The 22,484-nt window shown below is 61.3% G+C and overlaps 3 protein-coding genes across 14 annotated transcripts; all 3 read right to left on the bottom strand.

The window, feature by feature from the left end:
* Positions 1-671: 671 nt before the first annotated feature.
* On the bottom strand, positions 672-2,026 carry SFN (stratifin). The gene has a single exon (XM_005529679.3). It carries the CDS (start codon positions 1,869-1,871, stop codon positions 1,131-1,133), a length of 741 nt encoding a protein of 246 aa, XP_005529736.1. The 5' UTR covers positions 1,872-2,026; the 3' UTR covers positions 672-1,130.
* Positions 2,027-4,487: 2,461 nt separating this feature from the next.
* Positions 4,488-15,792, bottom strand: ZDHHC18 (zDHHC palmitoyltransferase 18). Of its 8 annotated transcripts, none has more exons than XM_014258514.2 (11): positions 15,533-15,792; positions 13,427-13,587; positions 11,860-12,009; positions 11,002-11,139; positions 10,593-10,641; positions 10,195-10,297; positions 8,980-9,089; positions 7,626-7,725; positions 5,760-5,851; positions 5,325-5,633; positions 4,488-5,083 (listed from the first exon to the last, which is right to left on the bottom strand). In XM_014258514.2, the coding sequence occupies exons 1-9, from the start codon at positions 15,790-15,792 to the stop codon at positions 5,810-5,812; spliced, it is 1,113 nt and encodes a 370-aa protein (XP_014113989.2). In that variant the 3' UTR covers positions 4,488-5,083; positions 5,325-5,633; positions 5,760-5,809. The 8 variants fall into 8 exon arrangements, with proteins under 8 accessions (XP_014113989.2, XP_087923462.1, XP_087923463.1 ...); XM_088067336.1 differs by having other exon boundaries at positions 4,488-5,071; XM_088067337.1 differs by having other exon boundaries at positions 4,488-5,068.
* A 397-nt stretch (positions 15,793-16,189) lies between these two features.
* PIGV (phosphatidylinositol glycan anchor biosynthesis class V) lies at positions 16,190-21,954 on the bottom strand. Of its 5 annotated transcripts, XM_088067324.1 has the most exons (5): positions 21,844-21,932; positions 20,453-20,546; positions 18,801-18,958; positions 17,062-18,213; positions 16,190-16,974 (listed from the first exon to the last, which is right to left on the bottom strand). In XM_088067324.1, the coding sequence occupies exons 3-5, from the start codon at positions 18,885-18,887 to the stop codon at positions 16,678-16,680; spliced, it is 1,536 nt and encodes a 511-aa protein (XP_087923450.1). In that variant the 5' UTR covers positions 18,888-18,958; positions 20,453-20,546; positions 21,844-21,932; the 3' UTR covers positions 16,190-16,677. The 5 variants fall into 5 exon arrangements, with proteins under 5 accessions (XP_087923450.1, XP_005529737.2, XP_087923452.1 ...); XM_005529680.3 differs by lacking the exon at positions 20,453-20,546 and having other exon boundaries at positions 21,844-21,954; XM_088067326.1 differs by lacking the exon at positions 20,453-20,546 and having other exon boundaries at positions 18,801-18,953.
* Between the last annotated feature and the right edge of the window lie 530 nt (positions 21,955-22,484).

The following is a 22,484-nucleotide window of genomic DNA, read 5'->3' as shown; positions in this document are numbered from 1 at the left end:
TCCTCCCGGCACCCCGGAGCTCCCATCAAAGGCCGCTCCCGCCCGGCCCTGCTGGCTCAGGTGAGCTCATAGCCCAGGGTGCCGTGACTGTATTTTATTGTAATTATTTTTCATGTTGAAACGCGCTGGCGGGGGGAAGGGGGAGGGAGCTGCGCCCTTCGCCGTGGCCCCGTGCCAGGGCCAGAAGTGCTGAGCTTTCACCTGTCCCAGCGCGTCGGGACCTTGAGAGGGACGTCCCCACCCCACCGACACCCCAGGGCTGTCCCGTGTCGCTGCAGAGGCAGCTTTTGTGGATTTTCCTCCCCGGACTCAGAGGAACCATGGGGGAGGACCTGGGGACCCACCCAGGGGTGCCAGCGGCAGATTTTGGGGAACCCTGGGCTTGTACCAGGGCGGAGGGGTCAGGGACTTTGGGGACCTCTGAGCACCTGATGGAGCAGCCAGGCCAGCGTGGGGCTGCCAAAACCCGGGGATGCACAGAGCCCTGAGCCCCTCCACGGACCGCAGGTCAGGGGGGCACCGAGAGCGCCGGGGGAGCCCCTCCCCACCCCGGGATGGGAGGGGAGGCGAGGCGGGCGCCCGGAGCTGCCCGGACATGTGTGCAGGGAGAGACGAGGCAGACGAGAGCAGAGGTGCAGGAGAAGGTTTATTGGAGACGCTCAGAGGCTTTGGCAACACGCGACCCCCTCCCGGAACGGGGGGGGCTGCCCGGACCCCCCCTCGCCTCGGCCCAGCCCCTCACCTCCTCCTGTGGCTGCTCCAGTCCCCGCCAGGGACAGGGGGTTTGGAGCTGGCACAAGCCAGACTGGACACCCCCCACAAAAAAATGTTAAATAGTTGGGGTCTGGCAGCTCTCCAGGACAGAAACACCCCCTCTCCCTCTTTTCCCCATCCCCAGAGCAGTGGATGGGGCAGAAGGAGGGAAGGGCCCTGCCAAAACCACCCCAATTCCCGGTATCCAGGCTGGGGGGAGCTGAGACTCCTCCCCAACAAAACCAATAAAAAAAAAAAAAAAACCCAAACAAAACAAAACAAAACAAAACAAAACAAAACAAAAAAACCATGAAGAGATGCCGCAGGGTCTGGAGCAGGGGCAGGTGGGGGCCGGTCCCCGGCTCGGCAGGGGACGTTCAGTTCTTGGGCTCTTCGCCAGCCTCGCCGCCGTCTTCTCCGGCGCACTCGGCTGTCCATAGCGTGAGGTTGTCCCTGAGCAGCTGCATGATGAGGGTGCTGTCCTTGTAGGAGTCTTCGCTGAGCGTGTGCAGGTCGCCCATGGCCTCGTCGAAGGTGGTCTTGGCCAGGGAGATGGCCTGCTCGGGGGCGTTGGCGATCTCGTAGTGGAACACCGAGAAGTTGAGGGCCAGCCCCAGGCGGATGGGGTTCGTGGGCTGCATCTCCTTTTTGCTGATGTCCATGGCCTCTTGGTAGGCCTCCTGGGCCTTCTCTATCGTCGACAGCCGGTCGTCCCCGCTGGCCACCTCGGCCAGGTATCGGAAGTAGTCACCCTTCATCTTCAGGTAGAAGACCTTGCTCTCGGTATCGCTGTCCTTCTTGATGAGATACTTGTCCAGCAAGCCCAGGACGTTGTTGCAGACGGCGTTCAGCTCCTGCTCCACCTTCTCCCGGTACTCGTTCACCACCTGAGCTTTGTCGTCGCCCTCTTCGGTTTTGTGCTCGATGCTGGAGATGACCCTCCAGGCCGAGCGCTGGCAGCCCACCACGTTCTTGTAGGCGACCGAGAGGAGGTTGCGCTCCTCGTTGGAGAGCTCGTCCCCGTGCTCCACCACCGCCTTCATGAAGTCTGCCATGTCCTCGTAGCGCTCAGCCTGCTCGGCCAGCTTGGCCTTCTGCACTTGGTGGTTTCTTGCCATGGCTGGGACGCGGGCGCGGGGCGGACGCTTGGGCGAGCAGCGGGGCCGGGAGCCTTCGGAGCCTCTGCCGAGCGCTGCCGCCGGGATTCGCTTTTGGCTGGGCGTCGGAGCCTCGAGCGAGAGCAGGAGGAGCCAGCCAGGTCCAAGGAGTGTCCTCCTCCTCCTCCTCCTCCTCCTCTGCTTCCTCCCCGCCGAGCGCGGCCTTAAAAGGAAACTGGCGGTGAATCACCGGCCGCGGGCGGCGGGCGCTGGGGAGGGGGCGCGGGGGGGAAACGCCCTGCCCTCCCCGTGGGTGCGGCACCCCTGGGTGCCCCCAGGCTCTCCCCAGAGCCAACGCCCACCCCGGCACCCAGGGAACGCCCATCCCGCTGCTGAGAGGCCTTGGAAGGGTGACAGGAGCTGCGCTCTGGTTTGGGGGGCTCGGGGACACGCGGCAGCGCTCGACTCTTCCCCCACCAGCGGAGAAATGGGCCACGGGGTGTGGCCGCTGGTGAAAATGGTTCCTCCCCCCTGAAAAAGCCATATCACTGTCGTTTTTAATATGGTGATTAACTCGGCAGTAATTGCGAGGGCTTGACGGGCAGGTATTTATTCCCACAGGTGGGGAAACCGAGGCACAGGCTCCGCACCTCTCCCAGGCGCCGCGGCAGGGACCGTCCCAAAACGCGGGGCACGGTCAGACCTCGCCCGGTGGGACCCCCCGAACAAACACCCCGCGGTGGGACCCCCAAACACCCCGCGGTGGGACCCCCAAACACCCCGCGGTGGGACGAGCGAGGGGATCCATCCATCCATCCATCCCCACCACCCCCATCCCAGGGCTGCCTTTCCCCGTCCCCATCCCGCCGCCGGCGTTTCGCCTCTCCCGAGCTGTGAACGAGGCGTTTTAGCGCTCGCTTTTTGTAACTCTGGGCTGCTCGGGGCTGCGATAGGATCTGCGCTGAGTTTCACCCGGAGCCTGTCGGCACACGCCGGGCGCAGCCCCGGCCCCGGCCCGGCCTTATCTCGGTGCGGGAGCGTGCGGGAAGGGCAGGGTGCGGCGGGCGGCTCCGGGCCAAGGCCAAAAGGGGCGTTGTGATTCTTTCAGCGAGCCTGACTCGCTTTGTTCCTCCCTGCCGACACCCGGCCCGGAGCGCCCCGGGATCCCCCCGCGCCCCGCTCAGCTCCCGCTCCGCCCCGGCCGACCCTGCTGGGATGGAGGACGCAGGAAAGACACGAGGATGCTTTTCCCAACCACTTCAAGCCCAGGAAAGCACCCCCAGCCTCCACATCACCATCTCTGCACTCTGGGAAGGGGTTCAGGGCCGTTCACGTTCCCGGCCGAGCCCCTGACAGGCGCTGGGGTTTGGGGGGTCCGGGGTGCCATCGAGGGGCTCCCGTGGCAGCAGCGTGAGGGTCTCCAGCCCCAGGAGCCTCCCCAAGCCCCTCCATGGCCCCCCCAGCGCCGCGGGCAGCAATCGGAGCTCCTTCCCCAGGTGAGCTGGTCCCGCCCCGCGGAGCCGGGAAAGGCTCTTCCCAAAGGAACGGGCGAGCGGGACAGCACGGCCCGGCTTCTCTCCTCTGCCCCGCACACAAGGCAGACCCTTAGAGACCCTCCCAGAACTTCCATCGGGAGCAAAACCCGCCCCTCACAGAGGGATTGGGGCGGAAGGGTCACCGCGATATACCCAGGCTGCCAAAATCCAGCTCCTTCCCTTGGAAAACCGCAGGCAGGAATCCTGGGTGGGTCAAGCCGAGCTCGCACTCCTTCGGGCAGCAAAACCGTGGTTTGGGTTTGGGGTCCGAGTCCCCCGCGCTGGTGAAGGACCTGCCCGGGATGATCCTGCCCACCCTGCACTGGGCTCTTTAACCCGGGATCCCCTTCCCCAGCCAGGACACGGGTGGGGCGCGGGTGGCTCCGGTGTCTGTGGCAGCCGAAGGGGCCGAGCCGCTGCCCAATTTCGGCTGCGGGGATGCTCCGCTCCACCGGCTCCGTGGGAAATCAGCGCTGGGGGAGGGCAGAGCCCCCGCAGGGGCTGTGGGGCTGCACCATCACCCCACAGAGCACCCGTGGGTGCCCCGCATGCAAGGGCAGCAGCAGAAGGTGCATCCCAAAGCATTCTGTGTGGAGAGGCGCACCCAGCTAAGCCAGCCCTGGGGACGCTGCCCGGGCCAGTGCGCGTCTCCAGCCCCGGGAGCCGAGGGCAGGCGTGGGCTGGGCGCTGGCAGGAGGCAGAGGATGCTCGTGGCTATTCCCAGCGGCATTGGAAGGATGCTCAGAGCCCGTCTGGCCACCCTGCCCAGCCCTGCTGCTCCCCCTGGCTGTGGGGACGCCGGAACATCAGCGGACAACGCATTTTTGCGAGGGTGCTCACACTGCCCCGGGTCCTGCGGGCACTGCCCGTTGCTCCTTCCCGGCCCTTCCCCTGCACAGGAGGGCGCAGAACCACGGACGGCTGAGACCGGCCCCAGATTGTGCCGCAGCCCAGTTTGGGAAACTCCGGGCTCCCATCTCCACGGCTGATGATGGCAAAGCGGTGCCAGCCCTCGGTGACTTCCCTCGGCTCCCTGCTCGGGCCTGCCCAGGCAGGAGCCGCTCCCCTCCACCAGAGCAGAGCCAGACACCGGAGTACAGGAAATAGGAGAAACTTTCATTTTGTTACAAAAGTAAAAGGCATAAACAGATGGTGAATCCTACAGGGCTGGGGCAGGCCTGGCTGCTCCACTCAGCTCCAGGGGAGGCTGCTCAAGGTGCTGGAACCCCTTCCCCTAAAACCAGAGCCATGCTGGGATGAGCCGGCCCGGGGGGCTGCAGGGATGAACTGACCGGGTACAAATTCCCATCGGGAAAGTCCTGTGGCACACGGACACGGCTCTGGGGGCTGGTGCCCCTGGTTTGGCTGTAAATGCCCTGGCGTGGTCCTGCTCCTTCCAAAATCCCGTTGGGACGCCAAGCACGGCATTGCAGCGTGTGGGGAGACACCGCCACGGAGCGTCCGGCTGCCGGCCACGGGCAGCCCCCGGCGGCCTCGGGCTCCGTCCGGCGGTGGGAGGCAGCGGGAGCCGCGGTTATTGCAGGTGTTGCTCCTCCTTGGCGTGGCTCTATGGCTTCGGCTCCCGGAGCGGGGCTGCAGAGGCTTTTCCTCCCCGGGGAGGGAGGCACTCGAGGTGGTCATGGCTGTGGGCTCGGCTCCCGTGGGATGCACGGGAGGCACGGGCTGCTGGAGCCCGCGCTGAGGGAGAGGAGAGGGGAGGAAGAGAAAGAGAGAGTTAGAGCCAGAAACAGGAGCCGAGGAGCAGCGGAGCGGGGCAGAGCAGCCGGGATCGCTGGCTCAGTGGGACCGGGCTGGCTCGGGGCACCAAGGGGCTCCGAGGCCCAGGGAGCTCTTGGGGTGCTGCAGGGACGGGGGCAGAGGGACAATTCGCAGCCCAAAGGTGACACAGGTGATTACAACATGCCCTGAAGGAACTTACCTTGGTCACAGGAGGAGGAACCGGGTGCTGAAGAGAGGAAAACGGGCAGAGGGATCCCCTAAGCCACAGAACGGGTCAGGGATGGGAGAACAGACCTGCCCCAGGGGCCGCTGCTCCCCCCAAACACCCCATCTCTCCTTGGCTGGGCTCTCCTCACACAAGCCCCAGGCTGCAGACCCCTCTGCCGTGCCCACAATGTCCCACACGTGTCCCCAGCCCAAAGCCAGGGCAGCCAAAGCCATCCTCTTCTGGCACAGCCTTCAGGTGACCCCTCACGCTCCCAGCCCCGCAGCGCTGCCCCCGTGGGTCCTGCGGGGATGGATGGGGCTCGTGGGTGCCAGCACAGGGTGATGGCTCTGAGGCCAGAGCTGTCATGCAGGAGACACAGATGGGTGGCTTTGAGTGGGTGAGAGGGAGAAGGAAGCACTTTCTTACCAGGCAGCCCTCAGAAATCAGGGCAAACGTCCGAGGAGGGGCAAGTCCCGTCAGGCTGTGCAGGAAATGGCAAAGTCCTGGCAGGCATCCTCCTGGGGAAGACACCAGAGGTTATGCACCTCACACCTGCCACGGGGCCAGAGCGGCTGGCACAGGTCCCAGCTGGGGAAGGGACACTGAGGTGACAACAGTGGGGAGGGGATGAGCCCCTGCCCAGCCTGGAAATGTGGGACAGCAAATTCCCTCCACTCCAGCAGGAGTCACGCTGCTCCTCCCTCGAAGCAGGAGTTTCCAGGTGAGGCCTGAGCCTGACCAGGTCCAAGTGGCACCTGAGAGATGCCAAACACCAGGACACACCTGCCCTCTTCTATCTTCAAGGAGGAAAATAATCATCCAAGCAGTTAACTCTTTAAAAATAGAATTTTATTGAGTAACAAAGGAAACTGGTTTAAATAAAAACAGGAAGGAGTCTGGCCCCTGGTAAGCCCCCTCCTCACTGCTCCTCTGCCATCCCCCTGGCACAGGCACTTGCAGAGTACAAAGCACGATGCTGGTGAACTCAGGGGGGCTGGGATGCCCCCCAGAATGTGCTGCCCCTGCCCGAGGTTGAAACTGGTCTGTCTGATCCAAGGAAACCTGACAGGCAGCTCGGCACTGTGAGCCTCTGCCCTGGTGCCAACGTGCACAGCGCTCCCCACGCAGGACAGAAACGTTCTACCGAGAAAAAAGTCCTACAAATTGTGCAAAAATATCCAGCAGCTTCTAATAACACGATTCAAGTATTGCTACAAGGTTTGTGACTCTCCCTTCAGCCCAGGGACACAGAGCTGGCTGCCTGGGTGCAGAGTGGTGCTCATGGATGGGCAGCTGGAACAGCTCCCAGGGCACTGGGGACAGCCCTGGGGACAGCCCTGGGGACAGCCCTGGGGACACTCTGCTGCTCAGCAGCCCAAACCAGGAGCACACCATGAGCAGCAGGGAGCAGCACCCCTCACTGCTTCCTCTGCAAACTCCAGCTGGGAAGGGTGTGACCCTCAGGAATTCACACACTTTTCTGTTGCCTTTTGGTCTCCCACAGACACAATCCTGGGAAGCTCCAGTTCCAAAACCTCACCCCTGCAGCCTTGTGGTCTGCATGTCATGAGAGTCACAGAGCAGAATGTTTCTTCTTCCCTGTTAGAGGGTCCAGGAGTCGTGTCCCGGCCGCAAAACGTGTCTGGCCAACTGGCAGGGCCAAAACACAGCCCCAGCCAGAAAAAAGGACCAGCAGGGATCACCCAGGACATCCTCACTTGCCTCCAGGTCTGCTGGGAGCCAGAGTCCTCCCAGGTGAACAGCCCAACTCACCAAGGCACGGCAGCTGCTGGGGAGGGGAAGCTGCTCCAGCCTGAGACAGAACTGCCCTTCCAGGTGGGGCCAGGGGAACAGGGTGTGATCCTGGAGGTAACAGGGACAGCAGGGAGATAACAGCTCCTCCAGCCCCACTGGGAATCCTTTGTCAGTGCCCTCCCTGGCCCATCTCATTCCCAGCAGGAATCACAGCAGTGCCCTGCAGCTCAGGGGTCTGAGGGCTCCTCAGGGACCCCCTGTTCCCAGCACGACTCCAAGGGTCCCACAAGCTGTTGGGCTCTGTCAGGCAAAACCCCTGGCAGGCCACATCACAGTGAAACAAATAATAATAATAGAAAAGTAATAAATAAATGTAAAAAAAGAAGGCAACACATGGCTCGAGTCTTTGGCAGCTCTGGGTCCCAGGGCTGACCCGGCTGAGGCCGGGGCTGTGACAGGGGAAGGTACTGGCTGGAGCAAGGTGCAGGCACAGCAGGCACTGGGAACATCACAGCACTGCTAGGGAATGCCTCCTACCATGCTGGTGTCAGTTTTGGCTCCAAAGGAAGGGATTTCACTCTTGGGACTGGATGGGGTCCCGGTATCTGGCTGGATGAATCCTCTTCTGTCTATCAAACTGCAAAACAGGAAGGGAAGGGGAGCTCAGGGAACAAAGACTGAAGCTGGGAGCTCACAGGCCACAGGGAAGGCTCCTCTCCCGAGAGCTGCTGAGCACAGCACAGGCAGGATGCTGGACCACAGGGCTCCTGTCCATCCCACGAGCCACACACCCCATCCCACGAGCCACACACCCCATCCCATGAGTCACACACCCCATCCCATGAGTCACACACCCCATCCCACGAGCCACACACCCCATCCCACGAGCCACACACCCCATCCCACGAGCCCATCCCACGAGCCACACACCCCATCCCACGAGCCACAGGGAGCTCTGGGCCACGACAAACCCAAAGGGCAACATGAAACCAAGGTGAAACAGAAACGAACTGGAGTAAAACGCTGTTCTCCTCCCCACAGCCTCCCTGCCTGGCTCCCTGAATGCACAGATTGACCAGCTCTGAATGGCAGCACTGCATTTTGGCACCTCTGAACCCACCTGGGGACACTCCAGAGAGCAGGGCTTATTATAAATTATTATAAATAATAATTTTATATTATAAAATATAAACCACACTTTACTCTGCTGCTGTTGCACTGAGTTAGCACCACTGAGCACTTCACGACTCCAGACCGGATCCTCCAGGGATCCCCACATGCCCAGGACAGGCTGGGAGCTCCATGCAGCTCCTCAGCTGCAGAGAGCAGAGCAGGGCCTGACTCTGCCCAACTGCACCATCTTGTGACGAAGCTGCAGCTATTCCTGGGCCCAGGAGCACCCAGAGCCAGGGTTTGGTGGGGATCCTGAGCACTCCTGGTGGTCTCAGGGGTGCTGGAGCCCAGGGGCCCTGAGCTGGTGGGGATCTCCTTGGCTGTTTGCCAAAGGCTCCAGAGCACAAACATGCCAAGGATCTCAGGATCATGGAATGGTTTGGGGTGAAAGGGACCTTAAAGATCACCCTGCAGCCCTTGCCAAGGGGACAAGAAGTGCCTGTGCTGGATTGACCATCTGCTGCCAAGACCATTGGTGCTGCTCTTCCCCCTATCCAACTGCAGGATTTGTCTTATCTCCAAGTTCCAGACCCAAATTCATCCAGTTCCAACACAGTTCATGTCCTACTCATCCATCTTCAGCCTTTCTCTGCAGAGTGGGAAGCTTTCCTCCTCCCCATCAGAGCAGATGTGTTTGTGCTGACAGATCTGTCCTTGCCAAGGCTCCTCTCCCTCAGCAGGATGCAATTCCCAGTGCCTGGAGGTGACAGGCTCTCACCTGGGATGGAATGGTCCACACAGCACTGCACAGCAGTTTGTGAGGATGCTTTTATGGCTGTAGGGATTGGCAAACTCCGAGCCCCTCTTGCTTGACCAGGACCCTTTGATCTGAAAGGGATGGACACAGGTAAGGAGGGGAAGGACGTGAGAGCAGTGACACGACAACGGATCCTTGTAGAGGAGGAAGGTTTGTCCTGGAGCAGAGGGAGGACATCTGCAGGCACAGCAGCCACGTGCTGCCTCTGCTGAGGTGCAGCCCTGCAGCTGCAGAGCTCCTGAGCTGTGCCCCTGCTGCTGTCACTGTCACCACTGTCACCACCTGCCACACCAGCCCATCCTCCTCCCCTCGTGGTGTCCAAGGCTGGCGCCCACCAGAGCAGGGCTCAGCCCGTGGTGCCTCAGGCTGAACAAACAGCGAGGGGATTCCCAGCAGAGCCTCCTCTGCCCCACCCCAGCAGCTGCCACATCTGGATCAGGCTGCACTGGACCATCACCAGCACATTTCCTCCTCTGGTTTTACTTCCTCTCCCTGGCTGCAGCACAGGGCTGGAGCCACGGGCCACTGGTGCTCCCAGAGCTGGGGTACAGAGCTTCACTCACACAGCCCTGAGCACTTCTGTCACACCTCTGAGTGAAAGGTGGAGGGGAAAGGGGAAAAAGCAAAAACCAAAGGGATGCAAACACGCCTCCTGCAGTGCTGGAAGTTCCCAGCAAGGATTACAGGTACTTCTGGCCAGAAGGGCAAATTTTGATTCTGAGGATCAGACAGATCCTGCTTTTCCATACAATCTGCCCCACTCAGGGCACTCCTTTGGTCCTTGGAGTCTGTGCACACCCCAGATTTGAAGGTAACTCTCATCAGATGTCTGTACATCATTTGCTAATTAGAGATGAGGAACTGGCAGACACAAAGGGACTGGCCCAGGGTCTCAGAGGAAACCCGTGGTTACACAGGATGCTGAATTCAGATCACCAAGCTCACACCCAAATACTCCTCTGGGCCAGCCTTGCCACAAACAGCCTGGAAAAAACACACCCGTGACGGTTCTAACTCAGCCACCTGAAAGTGCAGCCGTGGGCACAGGCTGTTTGCTCTGCACTGGGCTATCACAGGCAGTGAAACACTGCACTGAGGCAGCCAAGAATTCCCTGAACACCTCCTCAGGATGGCTCACGGGCAGCCTGGCAGCAGGACAAACATCCAGGTACTTACATCTTCGTTGGTCGTCAGGTTGGAGGCGACTAAGTAAGTGTGAAAACCTGAGAGGCCCAAAATAGACCAGACTGAGAAAAAACAAATCACCAGCTCCAGCACAGTGAAACAAAAGTCAAGGAAGTCTCAAGGAACAAAATCATCCCACAGGGAGAAGCAGAGGATTGTTTGGGAAGGTTTGGGCAAGCTGGTTTGCAGGGATCCACCAAGGCACAGCCTGCTCCAGCTCTTCCCTTTCCACCTAAACTTACAAACTGGGAAACAACTTTGTCCCACCCTTGGTCCCAGGTAGCCAGGGGACTAAATTAAATTGGGGAAAGGACACCAGGGCGACCTGCAAAGAGCTCCTGGCCCCTCTCTGTTAGCGATTAGTGCAGCTGCTGCCAGCAGAAGGATATCTCGCAGGGGTTGTCTTCAGAGTGGCCAGGAACCCATCCCTCTGAGAGCCTGCAAAGCAAAACAGGAGAAGGAATGGCATCCCAGCAGGCAGCCCTGCCCCTCCAGCCAGAACTCCACCCCCGTGGAGGAACAGCCGCAGTCTGGAACGCGCAGCAGCGCCGGGACACGGCTCCGGGCTGACGGGAAAGTCGCAGGGTCAGGGTGGATGCACCACCAGCTCACCTGCCCGGGGAAGCAAATCCCATCCCCAGCTCCCAAAGGGCCTCTGCAGCCAGGCACAGGCGGATCCGTGGCTGCCCCGTTCCCCGGAGCCCCAGCCCCTCCCCTGGTGTCTCCCATCAGACCGTGCCCTGCTGTGTCCCACGGGAGCTGTGCCGGGCAGCGCGGCCCCCCCGGGCCGGCACTTACGCAGGGTGAGGTGGGTGACAACGCAGGCGAAGATGAAGGCGGTGAGGAAGGACAGGGACAGGATGAAGGCGTAGAAGTAGCGGTAGTTGCGCTTGCCCACGCAGTTGCCCACCCAGGGGCAGTGGTGGTCGAATCTCTCTGGAACAAAGGCTCGTGGTGAGGAGGGCTCGTGCCACCTAACACCCAACTCGGAGCAGACTCTGCTCAGCCCCACAAAACGAGGAGCTGCAAACCGAGCCTGGCCTGCAGCCCGAGGGCAGAACCTCCCTGCAGCACTGCACAGGCACCGATGCCCACGGTGTCTGTACCAGCCTGGGGACAGCCAGGCCACACACCACGAGCAGCCTGCTGCAAACCCTGTGTTTGTGGAGGCCTGCACTGCATTTTACAGAGCCCTCCTCCCAGAACCAGAGAACACAGAGCCATGGAGTCTGGGGTGTGCTGCCCTTGCCCAGAGCCAGTGCACTAGGGCTGCTTTCAGTTTAAATGCAAAGGAGACAGACCATGTAGTATCTTGTTTTATAATCCTTCAGGAGAAGCAAAAAGCAATCTGTCCAGGGACACAAGTGACAGGATCAGTGACAGGACCAGAGGGAATGGCTGGAGCTGTGTCAGGCCAGGCTCAGGCTGGATTTAGGGAAAGGTTCTTCCCCCAGAGGTGCTGGCACTGCCCAGGCTCCCCAGGGAACGGGCACGGCCCCGAGGCTGCCAGAGCGCCAGGAGCGTTTGGGCAGTGCCAGGGATGCCCAGGGGGATTGCTGGGGAGTCTGTGCAGGGCCAGCAGGAGCTGGATCAGGGATCCCTGTGGGTCCCTCCCAGCTCAGGATATGCTGGGATTGCCCCCCCAGCCCCGCTCACCCACGCAGTTGTCGCAGACGCTGCAGTGGGAGGTGCGTGGTGGCCGGAACATCTTGCAGGTGTAGCAGTACTTGAGCTTCACCACGTACTTGTTGATCACCACCTCCATGGTGCGGGCCGGGGGACGGTACGTGGAGCTGCCCATGCTGTCTGCAGGGACAAGGAGGGACACTCACACCCCTGTGCCACCCCTGTGCCACCCCCAGCTGCCTCCTAGCAGGGGCTGGGGTTGGCACAAGCTTTCCTGGCTTTAACAGAACGCAAGACAGGATTTGTTGCAGGGTGGGAAGCCAAGAGCTCCAGTCAGCTCCTCGCTTTATTTATGGCCTTTGTTCAGAGGCTGCTGGGATGCCAAGAGGAAGCAGAAAGTGCCCGGTGCTGTGGGAACTGACAAACAGCGAGTGCAAAGCAGCAGCCCAGCAACAGCAGCTCATCTCTGTGTGTCCAGCGGGGCACAACAGGCAGCCTGGCTCTGAAGGCACCTGCGGCTCTGCCACAGCAGCAGGAGCATCCCTGCCACTGCCAGCACACAGCTTGTCACCCCACAGCTGCAGCACTCCCAGCCTGCAGGGACTCCCCTCCCTCACTGTAGGGAAGGACAGCACCAGGTCCAGCAGATTCCCTGGAATTTGGTATGTTTGTGTTCATAGCATGAGAGGATTCCTCCTCCTCCCCGTTTAAATTGAGGATTTTTAGGGGCACTGCAAGTTACATCTCTGTGTGCTGGCACTCCAATATTCCCTGGGGGCTGGAGACTGTTCCCGTACACAGCAATAGCTGGAAACCCCTGGTATCATGTTTGCAGTTTGGGGATTTATTCCTTTTAGTCACTTCCAAAAAAGTACCTTTCCAACTGTGAGGAATTCTTTGAAAACAGTGATGCAACAGTGAGCATGTTAAGAGGATAATAAGTGAATTATATTAGCAGTAACAGCTGGCACATCAGGCAGCATCTGCAGCCAGATTACTGCTTTAGGCCCTTATAAATAGAAACATGGATCACCACTCTGGGGATATTTAAAAACCATTTTTAAAGTCAGATGTAGAATTACTGCCTTGCATCTGTCTTCAGCGGGACAGAGTCAAGCTGTCTCACATCAGCTTTGCTGAGGCATTTGTTCCAACCTGTCACATCACCAAGGTCCACAGCTCCTGGATGCAAACACCTCCTTGGCTGTCCCCAAAGCAGCGTGACAGAGCAGTTTTTAGAAGAGGACAAACATTAGGCTACTCTAAAGAACACCTTGCAGCACAGCAGGCTCAATGGCAGTACCAAAAAGCATTAATTATCCTTCAGCTCTGGGACTGAACAGGAACAAAGAGCACCTGAGCTGCTCTGCAGATCCTCTCTGAGGCACTGCCAGCTGTGCCAGAGGAGCTTGTTGCACCTCTTATCATGACTGGCAAACACTGTCAAGCCTGACAATCTGATACTCTGGATTTTTCTCCTCCTGGACAAACCTTACAGAGCCAAGACCCAAAAAAAGGGGCCTCACTGAGCCTGAAAGGTGCAAAGAAACAGAGCCAAGCATGGAGCCAAGCACAGGAGAGGGATCAGAGCTCTCACCAATTCGCTTCTCCAGATCTGCAGCCTCACTGGGGGTGGCTCTGGGCAGGATTCCCGGGTCTCTGAAGCTTGTCTGGAGCAGGCAGCTGATGACAAAGAAGAAGAGGATGGCGGCGATGATGGGGATGGCCAGGGTCAGGTGACTGGCAAGGAAGGGGCAGCTGTTAAAAGATAAATAAAAAGGAATGGTTATCAATCATTGCACAGAGCTGCTGTCAGCTGGGACATCACACCATGAACTGTCACGGGGCTGTGGGCTCAGCAGCCGACCTGGGGCAGCTTTCCCAGAGATGGGGACTGGTGTGATCACACCCCACACCAGGCCAGCTCCATCACCCACAGGTGGCAGCTGAGGACAGCAGAGGACACAGCCCTGCACACACAGGGCCACTGTCCCCTCCTGCAGAGGGCTGAGCAGCAGCCAGAGCCAGCACAGGATGGGCTACCCCAGTCCTGATGGCTGCAGGCAGTGCTCAGGCTCTGCAGCACTCTGAGAGGATTAAGCAACTTTTGTTTCACCTCCCCAGCTCAGCTGTCCAGAACAAAGCACCCAGCAAGCAACAAAACGCCTTCAGTCCAAGCCTGAGCCCCTCAGTCACCCACAGAAAGGTCTGTGAGAGACGTGAGCTTGTTGTCACCCCTTTCCTGGGAGAACCTCCAGAGCCCGATCTGCCCCACTAGAACAAGAATCACAGAAATCATAGAATCTCCAAATGGTTTGGTTTGGACCTTAAAGATCATCCCATCCCACCCCTGCCATGGCAGGGACACTTTCCTCTCTCCCAGGCTGCTCCAAGCCCTTCCAGTCGGACCCTGCACACTTCCAGGGATCCGGGGCAGCCACAGCTGCTCTGGGCACCCTGTGCCAGGTTTTCCCCTAGAAACCACGAAGTGCAGACACAGGCAAGATGTATTTGCTGTACACCCAGCAAACCGGAGCCTTTGCAGCAGAGGCATCCTGCTAAAATAACGATTTGGAGAGCCCCAGGGCATCCTCAGGCAAGAGAGTGACTCGGCAAGAAGGGAGGCAGAGCAGATGTTCTGTGTCCTCTGCCTGGCCACACAAAGCTGTTACTGTGCCGAGCTGCCCGTCAGCCCCCGACCTGGCAGAGAGAGCTGTTAGGGCACGGGGGATGCTGAGAAAGGGATTTTTCCATCGGGATGCTGAGCCTGCTTCCCGCAGCTGCCTGTCCCTTTCAGCTCATCTGACTTCTCAGAACCTCTAATCCGATCAAGCACTTTCATCTCCCCACCAGCAGGCTCGGGCAGCTTTCCTGAGACTTGCAGGGATAACGCCGTGCTCCAAAGGCAGGCGGGGCCCCTGCTCCAGGGAGAAGCGGCTCCCATCCCTCCCGGGACAGAAACGGAGGCAGGACAGAACCCTCCAAGGGGTCAGGAACCCACGGTGCCCCTTCCCCGGCTCCCCAGGGCAGCACAGGACACTTGGGGACGCTCCTGGCTCTGCCCCTGCTCAGGCTGCAGGAGCAGGGAGATTCCCTGGACCAGCTTTCCAAAGGAAACGGGACTGGGGAGATGCTGTTCCCTGGTCCCCAGGCTCTGCTGCACAATGGGGCCGAGCTCCAGTGCAGACCCTCGAGGTGAGACCCTGAAGGGTTTCACCATTTAGAAAAACCTCTTTTCCCAGATCCCAGTGGTAGACAAAGCCCACGAGCTTTGGGGATTTCCTGAGTGCAATTTTAGGCCAGTTCTCTTCTTGGGAGCAAGAGGGGAGACTTGGGAGCTGTATTTAGAGGTCAGGGGGGCATCCTAGGAGGATGTTAAACCCCTTCCTGGGGCCAGACCGAGCAAACAAGATGCAGAACAACCCCTGCCCCCCATAAACACAGCCGGGGACAGGTGATGGGGCGGTGACGGGGGGCCTGGGGGCTGTGCCGGGGGACAGGGCTGGGGGGCAGAGGGGAGAAGGGCCAGCGGGGACCCTGCGGGGGGAAGGCGGCCCCCAGCCCGCTCCCTCCCAGCGCGGGCCCAGCAGGGACCCAGCTCAGCCGGGCCGCCCCGAGGGCAGGCCTCAGGGAGGGGACAGGCGCTGCTCGTAGCCCCGAGGGGCAGGAGCCGAGGCCCCGAGCCCGCCGGCCCCAGACTCACTCGAAGGCGAAGAAGAGGCCGCTGGTGGCGAGGATGAGGCCGAGCGTGAGGGCGAAGACGCCGCTGTGCCGCGCCAGCATGAGGCGGCCGCCGCAGAAGAAGCGGTTGCGGCCCGGGGACACCTCCCACTTCCTGCGGGGCCGCCTCGCCGCTCCGGCCCGCGGGGCAACGCCGCCCGCCGGGGGCAGCGACCCGCCCGGGCCCGGGCCTGGCGTGGCCGCCGCCCCGGGCGGGATCTGCCGGTACTCGCAGTCCTTCATGGCCCCGCCGCGGCGCCCGGAGCCCCGGCCCCGCCCCGCCGGTCCCGCCCCGATCCCGGTCCCGCCCCGATCCCGATCCCCGCCCCGATCCCCGATCCCCGCCCCGATCCCCGATCCCCGCCCCGATCCCCGATCCCCGCCCCGATCCCCGCCCCGATCCCCGGTCCCCGATCCCCGCCCTGCCCCGCCGGTCCCGCCCCGATCCCCGATCTCCGCCCCGATCCCGGTCCCGCCCCGATCACCGGCCCGGCCCCGCCCCACAGCGCCCCCCGCCGGCCCCGCCCCCGCACCGGGCCCGTCCCGCGACCAACCCCGGCGGTGACCCGGCTCCCGATCCCGACCCCGGCCGTGATCCCGACCCCGGCCCGGCAGAGCGGGCTGAGCCGCCTCTCCGGTAATTTTCACCTTTATTGGGGTCGTGCCCACACAGCGCCCGGCACTCCCGGCCCCAGCACCGCCACCCCCGCCCGGCCCGGCCCAGAGCCTGGAACCGGCACCATGGAAAAGGAACCGGACCTGAGCGGCTCCGGGCAGCTGGAGCTGCCCTGCCCTCCGGCTGTGCCCACCACACATCCAGGGAATCCCTAAATCCATCACAGGATCCTGCCACAAACCAGCGCCTGCCATCATCTCCCCCAGCAGCTGCAGGACCCAGGGGCATTCCCCATCCCAGGCAGGTGACGGGAATTTTGGCTGTCAGCAATCCCAGCTGAGCAGGGCAGGATTCTGCAGCATCACACCACAGAGAACATCCCGTCTGGATGACGGAGGAGTAACACCTTTGCAACCGCAACAGCAGCATCATCACAGCCACCTCAGGCTTTTCCAGCAGGTGAGTTTCAGTTCTGAGCAGAGCTCACTGCAGGTCTGTGCCAGCACAGCCCGCTATGTCCAGGGGAGGAAGTTGCAGTGCAGGATCAGCCCCAGCAGCCAGTAGCCCAGGAAGAAGCCCAGGATGCTCTTGCTGAGGGGGGTAATCGATCGCCAGTTCAGCAGCAGCCTCACAACGGGGTTGTCCGAGGTCCCTTTCCCCTGGGAACTGGGAGGTTTACCCAGGAGAGGCTTCCCAGAGGTTGGATTATCAGTCCCTGTGCTCCAGAGTAAAGGTTCGTGTTCCTGAAGCAGGTAAGCTGCGAACCAGTACAGGATGGGAGAGGAGGAGCCAAGGAACCGGGTCAGCACCTGGAGACAAGAGGGAGAAGAGAAATCACCCCAACTGCTGTGACTGTCACTGCCCCGGCCCCACAAGGAATCCCCTCCGTGTCCTACCTGCACGTGCATGCAGGAGAACCCGAACACCAGCAGGGCCGTGCTGTGCACCACGTACACGAAGACATCAGGGCCACAAAATCCATCTCTCGCCTTTCCCCTCTCTTCACTCTTACTCCTCTCTAGACCAAGAGTCAGGCAGTGCCAGGGGTTTGTGCTGATGTAGGTCCAGGCAGCCCATGAGCCCAGAAGGGTGACGGGCAGAGCAAGCAGGAAATTCGGGATCTGCCTGAGCTCAAAGTACCTTAGAAAGCCCACGTTCCAGTAAGTATCTTGGATATAGGAATAGACCACAGGGAAGCGCTGGGAGCACCAGGGGGGTTTTTCCCCAGCCACGCCTGCCACACGATAGCCCTTGTCCCGTGCCAGCTGCAGCAGCGGCTCGGGAATGGCCTGACCCAGGTCCGCGCCAGGGCCGCAGAACCTCACGTAGGCATAGTACTGAAACAAAGCAAAAGGCAGGAAAATGCCGGCACACTCCAGGGCTGCTGAAGATGCCAGGCTAAGGAGCTGCTTCCCCAGCCAGGGGAGCCTCCTTGGGGACGCCGATCCCAGCTGCAGCCGGAGGACGAAGCGCTTGCCGCGGGCGTAGAGGACGAAGCCGGCGTTGAGCAGCCCGTTGGCTCGGGCCCCAGAAGCCAAGGAGAAGAGCAGCGTGCCGAGCCAGCTGTGCCCCTGCTCCAGCTGCCGCATGGCGCTGAAGGCCAGGAAGGCGAAGGCGCTCTCCGAGTAGGCGGCTGCCATGAACACGCCGGCGGGGCTGACGGAGAAGAGCAGGGCGGCCAGGAAGGCCTGGCGGGGCTGGCGCAGCACGGCCCGGCCCAGCCCCAGCAGGGCAGCGGCCGCCAGCGGGGCCAGCAGCGCGTTGAGCAGCGCGGCCGACAGCAGCAGGCGGCTGCGGGGCTGCAGCTGCGAGGGCCAGGGCAGCAGCCCGGCCAGCGCCCGCAGGCACAGCGGGAACAGCGGCAGGAAGGCGCAGTTGTGCTCCAGCAGGTAGCCGCGCTCGGCGATGAACACGAAGTGCTCGGCGTCCCAGCGGCCCAGCCCGCCCAGCAGCCGCTCCACCAGCGCGTCCCACGGGCCCTGCGGGACCGGCCTCGGCGGGGAGAAGGCGTCGGCGGCGTGATCCGGGATCAGCAGGTTAAACACGGCCTGGAAGACAACACAGCGCTGCAGGCTGGCAGAGACACTCGGCTCCCGAGAGCTGCTGGGGCTCAGACGAGGGGCCAGGCTGGCACCGAGGCCAGACCCTCTCGGGGCTGTGTGTAAAGAAGCCCACGAGGCTGTGAAAAGGTGCAAGCACAACCTTTTGGGGTTTTACATCCGAACAGAGGAATGGCACAGCCAGCATGAATCCCTGCAGAACTGGGCAGGGAAAGCTCCTCACCCACGACTGGGCTCTGCTGGCTGTCACAACCAAGCTCCCCCATGCTCAGAGCAGGATGGCTCTGGAAATAAGACTTGGGAGGAGCGTACAGGAGGAGATTATTGTTCCTTTTCTGTGCATAAACACACTTGGAGCCAAACCAGCAGCAGCAGTGTGCAAACACACCAAGTCACAAGGAAATTGATGCAGTTTTACTGAACAGCAACCTGCAAGTAAAAGCCATGGCTGCAGACAGTCTGCTGGCTCTCCAGAGATGATTTCCCCATTGTGCAGAAGCAGCTGACGGATCTCAGGGAGGAGCCCGGGAGCAGCAAACCCCAGCAGAGCCTCCCTGGCTGGAGGACAGACTTGCCTGCAGCAGCAGTGCCAGGGCCCGGCAGCGCAGGGCGAACCACACGACCTCTCGGAGCTGGGGGTCTGCCCTGCTCCACAGCTCCATCCCACACTCAGCAACTGCTGCAGGAGTCTCCGGTGCCAGGGGAATTCTCCTTCCAGTTTGGGAAACCTGGGCTGGTAAACACAGAGGACAAAGAAAGGGATTTCTGGCTTCAGCCTCATTTGTGAATTTTGCTCCTTTATTTACTGTCAGGCACTTGAAAGGGTGCAAGTCTCTGTGAACAAGAAAGTCGCTTAGGGAAGAGATGGAAGGATCTGGGAGATGACATGAGACTTCTTTGATATTGTTCCTATAAAAAAAAAAAAAAATCCCTGACTTCTTAACCTTGGCCAAGACCCTGGGGGAGAGAGGTTACGGTGTGTTCTCTGACCCCACTCCTCACCGGGCCGGAGTAAATCCCTGGAGCAGACAGGCTGCTCAGCAGCAACTCCAGCAGCTCCAGAGCCAGGGCTGCGCCAAGCATCCTCACACACATCCAGTGCCAATGCAGCAAAAGGGATTCGAGCCCCTCTTTCTTGGAAAGGAGACAGAATTCATGTGGACTCTGAGTGCAACCCCTGTGTAAGCAGTTGCTGAGTGGGGCTGCCAGGAGCTCCCTCCTCTCTCCTGCTCCCTGTTTGCCCCTGGGAAGCCAAGAATGGATTTACTCAGCTGGCTCCATGGCACCAGCTCTGCCAGAGCAGGGTGGAACTCAGGCACACAGCTTCCCCCAGCACCGGCAGGACAGAAACCCTGCACCACTCCCCCCTCACCACCTGCAGTTTTGCAGTGTTTTGGCAAAGCTCCTGGCACTCTGCAGGTGCTGAGCCCACCCGTCCACCCCTCCCTGCAAACCTCGCCCGAGGGATTTAAACCCCTTTGTGGAGCCTCCCCAGCTCGGTGTCTGCATGTCCTGGGTGCCGTGGTGGCCCAGCTCTGAACCCCTGGCCCCGAGCCACGGGAGGCAGGCAGGACTTTAAGATAAAACATTTCTTCCCTCGGCTCCCTGGCCACCAACTGCTTTCCAGTTCGAGAAACACACAGCCCACAGCTCTTGCTGGGTCCCAGTGGCACCACATCCTGCCCTTCTCTCTGCTCCAGCACTTTGTAACACACAGAGATCCCCAAATCTATCACTCCACAACCTAAAACCACCGAGATTTCCCTGTACCACAGTGAAGAAAAAACCCTGCCAGGCTGAAACTGCATGAGAGGGCAGAGAGCAAATCATCAGCAAGGCAAAAACCAAGATCCAGACTGGCTCATTGACAACTCCGATCCCCAACCACAGGGTTTTGCTTCCTATTTAACCACAAAATAAAAGTTTTGGGGTTACTCCTATTCCCCTTGTGCTCCCCAGCCCTCACAAAGCAACTAGTGGGAGGCACATTCTCCTGCATCACGAAGCTGTGACGTTATTTTAAGCGAGGGGACACTTCAACCCAGCTGTAAACTCTTTTAAAGCACGTTCACAGCTGCAAATGCTATTAAAGCACAGCGGCAAAAATTGTCCCGGCACTTTAAATATAGTTTTTTCAAAAAGCAGAGAAAAAGCCTCGCCTGAATGTGCCAAGAGAGCTCAAAGCAAACAGCTTTAAAAAGCCTGTTCCTGTCACGACGCAGCACACCTTGTGACAGAGCAAAGCCTTCAAAAGAACTGCAGCCCACAAGCCCCGTTTGGATCCAGAACGCAGCGTTGGGAATGGCTCTGCCCCAAAAATCCTGTGGGAAAGAAATCCTGCATGAACGCAGAAAGGAGAGGGAGAGGCAGAAGGGCGTTAAAAATATTCCAGCAGAAAAAGATGCGAAGTCTTAATTAAAGATGTTTTTCTCTCTGGGTTCCGCGCTTCCCTCGGCTCTCAGCTGTGGATCAGAGTTTGGGAGCGGGATGTGAGCAGGGACGGAGCAGGGATGGAGAAGGGATGGAGCAGGGATGGAGAAGGGATGGAGCAGGGATGGAGCAGGGATGGAGCAGGGATGGAGAAGGGATGGAGCAGGGATGGAGCAGGGATGGAGAAGGGATGGAGCAGGGATGGAGCAGGGATGGAGCAGGGATGGAGCAGAGCCGGAGCAGAGCCGGAGCAGGGAAGGAGCAGGGAGGGAGCAGGGACGGAGAAGGGACGGAGCAGGGATGGAGCAGGGATGGAACAGGGAAGGAGCAGGGAAGGAGCAGGGAAGGAGCAGGGACGGAGCAGAGCCGGGTGAGCGGGGCCGGCACCGGCCGGTGTGCGCAGCGGGCCCGGGACCAGCCGGTGGCAGCAGCCGCTCGCCACAGCGGCACCTGCAGCTCCCGGCGGCCGAGGAATCCTGCCCCAGCCTGAATCCCAGCAGGCTGGGCACCCCTGCTGCCTCTCCAGCCTGCTGTGACACCCAGCTCCAGGCGTGTTTTAAAACCTCTTCTACCCAGGCTGCCAAGGGAAGGCAGCGGGGTTTTGGGAATCCTGTCTGCCTGGTGCTGTTTCTGGCCTGGGAGCTCTCGGCCGTCTCTCCTGCCCGGTTCCAGAGGCCGCAGCTCCTTCCCTTGTATCCGGATGCCAACGGGAGTGTTTTTATCTCTTGCAGCCGCTCAGGGGGGTGAACCAAACCCTTCGTGGAGCAGAAAGGAGCTGTGCCCGCCCTGCCCGAGGCTCGGCTGCAGCTCCAGCATGCCCCAGGGACGGGACAGCTGCTGCTGCTCCCGGCCGCTCCTGCGAGCCACAGCCGCTGCCCACACGGGCACCAAGGGGCCGCGGAGCTTCCCCTCAGGACAGGCCGAGCTGGCGCCGTGCAGGGCCCGGGCGCACACCGGGCTGCCCCGCTGAGGGGCCGGGCACAGGAGGGTGCACGGGCCAGCCTGGCCCTGAGCACACGGAGCAGTCCCGGGGCTGTCTCCAGCCCCTCCGTTATCGCTGCTGCCGCCGGCGAGGCCGCACAGCGCTGCCGGGAGACACGAACCCCGCCCGACCCCGCCCGACCCCGCGCCTGCCGGGGGGGACCCCGGGGCGAGGCCTCCCGGCGGCTGGGGCGCTCCGGGCCTCACCGTGCGGCTCCTGCCGGTCCCGGGGCCGGGCGGAGGGCTGCGGGAACACCCCGGCTCCGATCCCGATCCCGGCTCCGATCCCGGTCCCGGTCCCGCTGCCGGGGCCGCAGCGCCCCCTTGCGGCCGGGCGGAGGAGCAGAGCCCGCCCTCCCGGAGCGCGCGGCTCCCTGGCCCCGCCCCTTCTCACGCGCTGCTTCCGGCCACGCCCCTTCCGGCGTCACGTGGCGGCGGGGCGCGCGTGGGGGGAAGAGGAGGGCGGGGCCATCTTTGTTGAGGGCGGGCGGGGGAGCCGGGCCCGGAACCGGGACCGGGACCGGGATCGGGCCCAGCCCAGCCCAGCCCAGCTCAGCGCTGTGCCCCGCCAGCGGCAGCAGCACAAGGACCTGAGGCGGGCAGGGCGGGCCCGCGGGAGCTGCGCCCTGCGGGGCTGTCGGGAGAGCAGCGGCCCGGCTGTCCCCGGTCCCCACACCCACCGCCAGCCCTCATTCCCAAGCAGAACGCAAATCCTTCGTGCTTTGCGCCCGAATCGTTCCATTCCTCGAGCTCGTTAAACGCCTCTCCCTGACCCGACCTCTGCTGTTGCGCATTTCTGCCAGCGAAGGAGAAAACTGAAGTTCACCCCAGGCCAGATCCCTGATTAA

The sequence above is a fragment of the Pseudopodoces humilis genome, chromosome 27, assembly GCF_049639895.1.
Source record: "Pseudopodoces humilis isolate 2021_Gansu_Grassland_sample_001 chromosome 27, ASM4963989v1, whole genome shotgun sequence".
Lineage (NCBI taxonomy): Eukaryota > Metazoa > Chordata > Aves > Passeriformes > Paridae > Pseudopodoces > Pseudopodoces humilis.
Note: the sequence above shows the minus strand (reverse complement) of the source record. Positions and strands in the feature narration are given on the sequence as shown.